Source organism: Helianthus annuus, chromosome 17 (genome assembly GCF_002127325.2).
Source record: "Helianthus annuus cultivar XRQ/B chromosome 17, HanXRQr2.0-SUNRISE, whole genome shotgun sequence".
In the NCBI taxonomy this organism is placed as follows: Eukaryota; Viridiplantae; Streptophyta; class Magnoliopsida; order Asterales; family Asteraceae; genus Helianthus; species Helianthus annuus.
In genome coordinates, this window is record NC_035449.2 from 47780646 (window position 1) to 47790809 (window position 10164).

General features: G+C 33.6%; 1 protein-coding gene across 1 annotated transcript; it reads right to left on the reverse strand.

The window, feature by feature from the left end:
• Positions 1–516: 516 nt before the first annotated feature.
• On the reverse strand, positions 517–3960 carry LOC110922774 (LOB domain-containing protein 25-like). The gene is made up of 2 exons (XM_035986214.1): positions 3871–3960; positions 517–984 (listed from the first exon to the last, which is right to left on the reverse strand). The coding sequence occupies exons 1-2, from the start codon at positions 3958–3960 to the stop codon at positions 517–519; spliced, it is 558 nt and encodes a 185-aa protein (XP_035842107.1).
• Positions 3961–10164: the final 6204 nt, after the last annotated feature.

Sequence of the window (10164 nt, forward strand, 5' to 3'; positions counted from 1 at the left end):
GGGAATAGACATAAACCTTTTGCCTTAGGCATGCATATCAATGAGACTTTATCAATGACTAGTCGAAGATACGTAAAACTAAAAGTGATAGTTGCTTAAAGTTTGACGTGTTTCTATTCATTTTCACTGTTCCTACCGGAAATTTGTTTTATTGTTTTTTTAAGTAAAAGTTTGAATTTAATATGAAACAGAAAGAACACAAATGACGTGGCTAGCTTGTAATTATTATTAAGCTTTTATTTTAAGCACATATATTTGCTTTGTTTTAAAATATACAAAAACATGCACACAACCGCCATTGATAATATTATAGGCCGGTGGCAAGTGGCAACTCAATCATTCACATTATACAAAACCTAAGTAATTAAGAGAATCCCACAAGGGTTTTCAAGAATTCAAGGTAGGACATAAGACAACATTATTAATTAACACAAATCATAAAAGGGTCTTGAACATATATTCACATACAATATCACCAACCATGATCTTGTCTTATGCACCTTCTTATTTCTTTCCTTAAGGGTTGTAATTCCATGAATAAGTACCATAATTAGGTGGCAAGGCATGAGGGTTTTGTGGATAATTCCCCGAGGTACTTTGCGGCATGTTTAATATGTTTTGGTTACTTGAAAACCGAATAAGATCTGCATTAGTTGCATCTAGTTCCTTTTGTAGTCGAAGAACTTGCCTTTGGAGTACAGAAATTGCACCAACACAACCATAAACGGGGTCTTTTAGACGCGCCTCGGCTTCATAGGCTAAAGAGTTGACAGCATCTTCTCTTTGATGAGGTTCAATTTCATTAAGAAGTTTGCTAACATTGCTTGCCCCAAATATTTTGTGAACATTTGTGAATTTAATTGGGTCTTCTGGTGGGAAATATGGTGAGAAAACACATCCTTTGATGCATTTTCTTCTCAAGAACTTGCAGGCTGCACAGGGAGCACTAGGATGATGGGTACTGGAAGAAGACATGTTTATGTGCTGCATGTGACACCCATATTGAGAAATTAATTAAGTTAATGATATTTCATATGCCCAAATTAAAACTAAATTAATAAAAAATCATTAAACTTTATATACAGAAATCAAGCTAATCAACAAGAGTTGTCAAATAACAAAGTTAAGACTAAATTATAGAACCACACATAAATTTCTGTAAATAGCACATTATCATGGCAAGACAAAAACACAAAACTTATCTGCTTAGAGAATTCAAAGATTTTCATATATTGATCAACAATGATTCAGCTTTTTAAATATATAGGTGTAACTTAATCAGAAGATAAGGCGATAATGAAAAACGTTAATAACTATCTTAGTATTTAAATTAGATATAAAATGACGACTAACAAACAAACTTAAAGATAAATAATAATACTATAGCAACACATAATAAAATCCGGTAACATATGAACTATAAACCTAACAATTTTGTTCAAAAATTTAAAACCCCTTGATTAATTGGACTTGTATATATAAGCACAAAGTTCAAACGCTTATTGCTTTGTTCTGCATCAAACGTTTAAGGATCCAATTAACATTAAAGTAAAAGATAATGCTCAAAGTTTCATTACTAAAGGTATTGCAAGAATTTCTAGTAACATGCCGGAAGATTAGACTACAAACAGCAAACTTTTACTTAATTTTTTTATGTAATTACTGTACTTATTTGGATCATACCAAATTTGTTCCCTTTTACACTCAAGAAAAGCTGCAACGATAGATTCCTTTATAAGTACATATACACAAAAATCTTTAACAAAAACCCATTTGTCCCCCACCCAATTCAGACACGAAGAAAAAAAAAAGCTGCCATCTGCTTTAGATCAAAGTCAGCATGAAAAGAAAGAACTATAGAATCCTGCTACACCTGCTATAGATCTACTGTTGGCATAGCATGTACAAGCAAAACAGGAAGTAATTCAAGAACCCCATGAAACAAAAATCAAGAAAGAATACTTTTTGTTCCAAATTAAGAATCCTTGCATGATACAAAAGGGTTTTGTTGCTTGATTTTCTTGAGTTACGCAGTCTTTTAAGCAAGAAAGACAAAAGGGTTTGTGGTGTAAAGAACAAGAAAATGAAAGAATATAGATTAAGATGATTGTACCTTTTGTTGCCCTACCTAGTGAATCTAGTTTGCATATAGTGTAAGATCTCAGCTAAGTTGCAGGCATTGATGACTTTCGTTTCTTTGGATCAGGAGCAAAAGTAAACCCTAGATGAATATGTAAGAAGGATCACAAGAAGCAGAAGCACAATTATATGCACCAAAAAAAGATAATAGTTAAATTATTCATGAGAGAGAGAGAGAGATTTTGTGAATGGGAAGAAATTGGGGACAAGCAAATTAGTAGTTTTTGTAATTTAAGAAATTGGGGACAAACAAATTAACTTGCAAAGTTTTTATCATTTTAATTAGTAATGAGTACTTAACTTGTTTCTAATATATAGAAAAGATTGGCATCGCAAATGTCACTTATCATGAGGAAAATAATTTAAAAAATATATATATTCGATAATTAATTAGTTTCTCGTTTATAATTAAACGTATGTACTAAATCAATAATGAATTAATGATCTAGCATTCATATTATTAACAATGGTTTATTTGACTTGTGTCTAAAATTATTTAGTGCAGCAATGGTTTTTATATAAATGTTAATAGATAGTCGTTATTAGGGGTGTGTAGAAAACCGAAATAACCGAATCGTAACCGAAATAACCGACAAAACCGAACCGAGACAAAAACCGACGGTTCGGTTTTCGGATTTTTAATAACCGAAAATATCGGTTCGGTTTTCGGATAACCATTTTCAATAACCGAAAAAAACCGAACCGAACCGATAACTTACAATACATATATATTTATATGTTTAAGTTTAAGTTGTTTAAGTGTTTAACCAATGCTAGTAGATATTATTAATTTTATTTTTTAATGTTATGTCTTTATAACAAAAACATTATATGTTTATTTATAATTGAAATGATTTATTTATTACCCATAAGAAATAACAAATATTAATATAAAAATTAAATGATCTTCAAATTATTATTAAAAATGTCTTAATGAAACTTTGGGGAAATATAAAAATAGATTAGAAGGTTAGATCTATGTAAGCAATATTAATTAAAGAAGTTAACTATTATATCTTAAATGTAAACAGATAAGAACGATTCTTATGTCTTAACTTATACTTTTTTATTTTTTGAATCTTACATAATTTTGTTCCAAAAAACCGAAATAACCGAAAAACCGAACCGAACCGACATAAAAACCGAAAACCAAAACCAAAAAAACCGAAACCGAACGGTTTTAAAAAACCAAAAACCGACATTTCGGTTTCGGTTTTGGTTTTTCCCAAAAACCGAACCGAACCGTGCACACCCCTAGTCGTTATCTTAATTTTCAAATTCCGACAGATTAAAACTTTGTTTAATTGGGGAGAATATTTTTTTTGGAATGTTGATTGTGTAATGAGATATAGTTAAAGATATATGACTAATATATTCTTTCCTTTCATATTATATAGGGTAAATTACACTTTTCGTCCTTTATTTTTGTACCGGGTTGCAATGGATAGCCTTTAACTTCAATAATTACAGTCACAATCCTTTATTTGGAAAACGCATTACACATTTCGTCCTTTAGCACTAACCAGGTTAAAATTTTAAGTTATGTTTATCCACTTAAGGGTATACTCGTCATTTCATGTTTTTATTTAAAATGTTGATTAATAAATAAAATCAAATATATTACATGTATATATAGAAACATTATCTTCCCTAAATCTTCAACCCTAGGATCTCTTAGCCTACGAACCTCTACTGCCACCACTAAATCCAGCCACCACCACTGTATCCCACCTGAAGCCACTCATTATTGCTAGGCGCCACCACCATCTCTAAACCACCCACAACCACCGAACCACCATAAACAATCGGCACCACCGTCATTGTTCGTGAGTCTCCGCCGAACTTCATTTGATTTCTGGATCTCAAAACGATCTGAGATGATGAAGATGAAGATTCCATGTGAGATGAATTGTATCTTCTTTCTGGATCTGGAAATAGTTGATTCAAAGTTGAAGCATTAATTTTGGGGGATTTGGTTTGCATAGATGGGGGCTGATTTGAAATTACAATTTTCTTCTATATGATCATCTATGCACTATAGAGTTGGTCTGCAGTTGACTACAATTTGTTAAGGTCAAAGGCCATTTCAGCCCCCTTATGTTGACTCGGTCACATGTGACTTGTTTGCGTTTTGCTTTTTCAAATAACAAAATCGGTAGCCACCCAGGCGTGTCAGGATTCCTTCGATTCACAATATAGGTCAATCTGTAAGGCTTCAAGTGATCAATTATTTTCAAGCAGTCATGAATTTGTAAACCAGATTGAAAAATCTTGTTGGGATCAACTGTAGAAGATTTTTTGCCTTCTGAAATTGGGTCTGTGAGAATATGTTAGCAGTGTATGGTTTGTTGTAACTTATATATGGAATATTTTTGTTTTTATTTATTAATAACTGTTTTAAATAAAAGTATGAAATAACCAGAATACCCTTAAGTGGATAGACATAACTTTAAATTTTAATCTGGTTAGTGTTAAATGACGAAATGTGTAATGCGTTTTCAAAATAAAGGATTGTGACTGCAATTATTGAAGTTAAAGGCTATCCATTGCAACTCGCTACAAACATAAAGGACGAAAAGTGTAATTTACCCTATTATATATAGAGTGAATTTCAAGGATTGTCCTTTGTCTTTATACCCATTTTTAGGCGTTGTCCTTTATGTTCAAAATTGACGAGTTTTGTTCATTATGTTTTCATATCATACACGTTTTGTCCTTTAGGCCTAACCCAGTTAGTTTTTTCAGTTAAATTTGGTCATGTGTTTTGCACATGAGGGCATTTTTGTCAATTCAAAGGTAAGTTCAATGGCAGATTTACAGCTCAAAGCTTCTGCAACCTTTGAATTGACAAAAATGCCCTCATGTGCAAAGCAAATGACCAAATTTAACTGAAAAAACTAACTGGGTTAGGCCTAAAGGACAAAACGTGTGTGATATGAAAACATAAAGGACAAAACTCGTCAATTTTGAACATAAAGGACAGCGCCTGAAAATAGGTACAAAAATAAAGGACAATCCTTGAAATTCACTCTTATATATATATATATATATATATATATATATATATATATATATATAGGTAGAGGATCCTGTACAAAGTCCTACTTTTGTGAGAAGGGTGAGAAATAATGTGGTGATGACAAGTGTCCTATATCTAAATTAATTCAAAAGGGTGAATTAGTAATTTTCTATTTCTTTCAATTAATTGATTAAAAGATAACTGCCCAAAATAACCGCCACCCTTTATTATAGGAATTCGAATTTAGGAATTAATCTACGAATTTGTGTAGTGTTATATAATTCTGTAGTGCAACAACCATTCAGAACTGTATAGTGTTATATATTTTTTATATAGTGTTATATAGTGTTACTTGGTGTTATATGGTGTTATAATATGGTTTTTGGTGTTATATAATTCTGTAGTGTTATATAATTTTGTAGCGCAACCATCAAAAAACACTATATAACACCATAAATTATTAATTCTGTAGTGCAACTACCATTCAGAACTGTATAGTATTATATTTTTTATATAGTGTTACATGGTGTTATATAGTGTTCTTTGGTTATATAGTGTTAGATGATGGATGCATAGTGTTATATAGTGTTATATTTTTCTGGTAGCATGTCTATGATGGATGTATAGTGTTATATATTGTTATATAGTGTTATATGATAGATGTATAGTGTTATATGATAGATGTATAGTGTTATACGTTTCTTGCAGTAGTTACATATTTTTGTATTTTTAGAATTGAGGATCGATATAATTTAGCAATTAAATTTGAATAGCTAGTTTTTAGGAGATTAATGGGGGTTTTGGTTGTGTAGGATGTGACAACCCGAACTTTCAAGATTAGTATCACTTAGTTTCGTGATCCTGGTTTCTCATCATATGCTTTGATAAAATTTTAAACGCTCTCAGTTAGGATAAACGTGGGGAATGTAAAACATATTTGAGCATGTTAAAGTGTGTAGTTGGATTACGTCATGTGTCAAATGGTTGAGTTGGGCCGCTCATGTAATGGGTTTCGATATTAAATGGTTTATAGTGATCGGGAATAGTCCAACATATGTGTTTTGGATCTCGGCCTTAAACCGTGAGTCCAGAGCGAAGCCCAACGCTGAGCTGGTCCTTTATTGTGAGTTCTTCATATATAAATTGCATGGGCTTGAGCCCATTACGGCCAGCCAACATTAACCGCCCAAACCTTCACCTTATAGGTATGCGAACTATGTTTCCTGATTAGATAAAACTTAAGTTTCCTGACTAGATAAAACTTAAACATAAAACCCTATATTTTTCCTTGATCCGTGGCGGAGTAGCAGAACCCCCCTCCCCACTGTATCGCGTTGGCAGCAGACCCCATCATCGAGGCATCCGATTCGGTTGAGTGTGGTTAGTATGATATCTTGCTTTAAGTTCTGATTGATCGTACATGTAATATTGTTGATTGTTTTTGGTGAGTTTTCGATTAATTAAGTGTGCTAGTATGCTTCTATGATGTTGTATGCAAAAGTGAATATATTAATTTGGTATGTTATGTGAATTCGTGTATTATGTATAAACTGTGATGAATTCCAAGACTTGATATTATATGGATTATTTATTGACATAGTGAATTGGTTGCACGATTAATAGATTAGACCAATAGGATTAGATCACATGACTGCACAAAAATACATAATCAGATTATAGCATGGCGGCCATGTGAGCCTTACCAAACCATGTGGTTGTTCTTTTCAATGAGGATGAGATGATGACTTAATTAAGTAATGTTATGATGATAAATATGTGGATGGTGATTTGATTGATTGACCTTACCAATGAACCTATTTGGAAACAACCTCAATTGTTGAATAATAATCCATGTGCATGATTAACACGTAGGGATAAGGCATGACTTGTGATACCCATATATATAATTTATGTTTGGAGTGTGCAATTTCAATGGACCATTTTAAGGTCCAATAGAATTACAAGTAAATGGCCTAATGGAATGTTGTTAATGATGAGTAAGTGATTTATGAGAAGTAGGTTGTTGGAAACATTTGGTTGGTTGTCTAGTGGGCGGCACACCTCAAGCTAGCATTGGGTCACGTGGGTGTGCAATGGGTTGGGGAACCGATTAGACTAAGGGGATAGTAATATCGGTGGTTTTATATAAATTGTTGCTGGGCCTGATTGGATCGAACAGAGGCAGGGCTAACGTATCAGTGATTAAGTGATGTTGATGTTGCAAATTGTCTAGGTGATTCAATCGCTAGTGCTAACATATAATATAACTAATGGTATGTCCAATTGAGCTATGTGTTACATTTAAATTGTGAAGTTGTGTGTTGAACACATGTGTGTGAAATAATGATAAGGATTGTTATGAGATTATGTGTTTAATATGGAATGTGATGTGTGTGAACAAATGGGTGACTAAGTAAATGCCGAGAACAGTACCATGTTATGTGCTTTGCTAGCATATAAATAGTGTAGAGTGAATAATGAGTATGGATATAAACATTCATGAAACTGATTAGTATTGGTAACCAGGATAGGAGTTGTTGACCAATCGTGAATAACGTGACATAACATACCGAGCAGTCTAAGGTGAGTTCATCTCTCTTGAGCATGCGTCCCGGTGGCTGGGACAGTCAGTGGGTATCCCGAGGAGGGATAAGTCTTTTGGGTAAAAACGGGAATGTTGGATAATATACTCTTCCTATCACCTTTAAAGTCCCTCCGTGTTGTTTGGTTACCGGGAAGGTAACATGGTATTAGTTAGTAGCGCTACTTAGGTTTGGCAACCTCACCCCGTACCTGGGAGGATGGGTGTTGAACTAATGACCTAGTCATGACCAATGCTTTGATAGGAGCATTGGAGAAAGGGCAAAATAATCAGAAGCCATCTTGTATCGGGGTATTATCAACATTGTTTTCAGAAATACAATCATTGAACTTAACTAAACATTTGGTAACCAACGTTTTTGTAAAATTATGAACTCACCAGCGTTGTCTGATACACTTGTTGCATGCTCGCAGGTCGTTAGATATCTTGGATTTGGGAACTTGCTGTCTGGAGTAGCCGAAGTGGTCATGGGTCGACAGGAAGGATTTATGTGACTGATTTCTTGATACTATACTTTGGTTTTGAAACAGTTTAACTTCGTTTACTATTTGCTTCCGCTGAACTTATTGGTTTTCGTTTAAACTTATTGAAGATGTTTTTATTAATAATGGGGATTTTATTTATAACTTGTATGGGTTCAATGTAATTGGTGGCTCGTTATTGGTATGTCACACGCCTAACAGGGACACTCCCTATGTGGCATTTTGGGGGGTGTGACAGTTTGGTATCAGATACGGTTACCATATTTGAAACATTGGAAAAGACACTATTGCCCTTCAATTTTACATAAGGTCCTTCTAATTAAAATACAATTTACATTTTTATACCCTGTTGATCTCAACCATTAGATCAAATATCCAATGGTTTAAAACACTTCTTACCCTTCTCACATTTTAGACACTTTTTACCATATCCCTACCCTATATATATATATATATATATATATATATATATATATATATATATATATATATATATATATAGAGAGAGAGAGAGAGAGAGAGAGAGAAAGAGAGAGAGCGGTTATCATACATTACGAGTAATCGTACATTACGTACGTGATTATCCTGACCGTCAGATCAGGGTGATTAAAGCGTGATTAAATTGATGATGAGTAGCGGTGGCAAAAACGTAATTATGCTATCAAAAGGTTAAAATCGTCAATTTAACCTATCAAATTACCCGGCTACATCTTCTTCTCAAATCAAAATACAAAATTAGAACCCCAAAATTCCCGCTGAAGTTTGAAAGGCGGTTTTGACAGAAGCTAAACGAGAGAGGAGGAGCAAGAAACGAGTATCGATTTGAAGTGAGGAATGACGATTACGGCAGGTAAAGCATTCGTTTAAATCATCTGCTCATCCATTTGTTTTCTTCTTTAATCACGATTTTAAGAGTAGAAAATCTCATACTAATCAGTGGTTTTATTCTATGGTGAACAAAAATTGAAGCTAAACGAGAGAGGAGGAGCAAGAAATGCAACGATCCGGTGCACTCTACCGACATCAATCCAGGTTTCTTCTAAAAAATCCAAAATATTAGGGTTTGATTTTTGATCTTTCGGTTAGCGGCTTTAAAACTTGCGTTATTTGATTTTAGAGATTGTGATGATCATCATGTTCATCCCCCCCTGTTTGTTAACTTGCGGTATTAGATTGATTGTTATTAACTAGCGTTATTTGATATTGGGGCTTTTGACCATCATCGTGTTCATCCCCCGTCCCCTATAAAACTTGACGTTTTGTAAAATGATTCTGGTAAAAATCCATGCGTTTTTTTGATTTTGGGGCTTTTCATCACCATTATGTTCATCATCTTCATCCGTTTTTAAACATAATTTTGGTGGAGTTGGATGATTTTTGCTTGTACCTGCCATGGTCAAATGGTGTTGTATAAGATTTGTTGGTAGCACAACCAATGAAAATAATAATGCCTGTTGTTATATGAAAAAAGTAATTTGCGTGATTTTTTTTTGTTTTGAAATATGAATGTAGGGGTTACTGATGACGATGATGATTTTGAGCCCCCCATTCAGTCGATGATAACAAACAAACCTCGAAAGTTAAAGTTAAATAAAAAGCCAAAGAAAGTAAATGTTGAAGATGATGATGATTTTGAAGCACCAATTAAAGATTTGATAGGCAAAAGGGCCGAAAACACAAAAAAAAGAGGGCAAATACTTTAACTGACAAAGATGATGATGACTTTGAGGAGCCCATAAAGAAGATCAAACCATCGAAACAAGACAGGCAGATGGATCCTACAAAGGGTAGACAGATGATTAACGAAACAGAACCAATTAGGACGGAACCAAAACAGTACTATGAATATCATCATGAGGTAATAAGCCTTAGGTGTAGTCCTTCAGGTTTCTTAGATACAGTAAGACAATTTACAGAAGCAC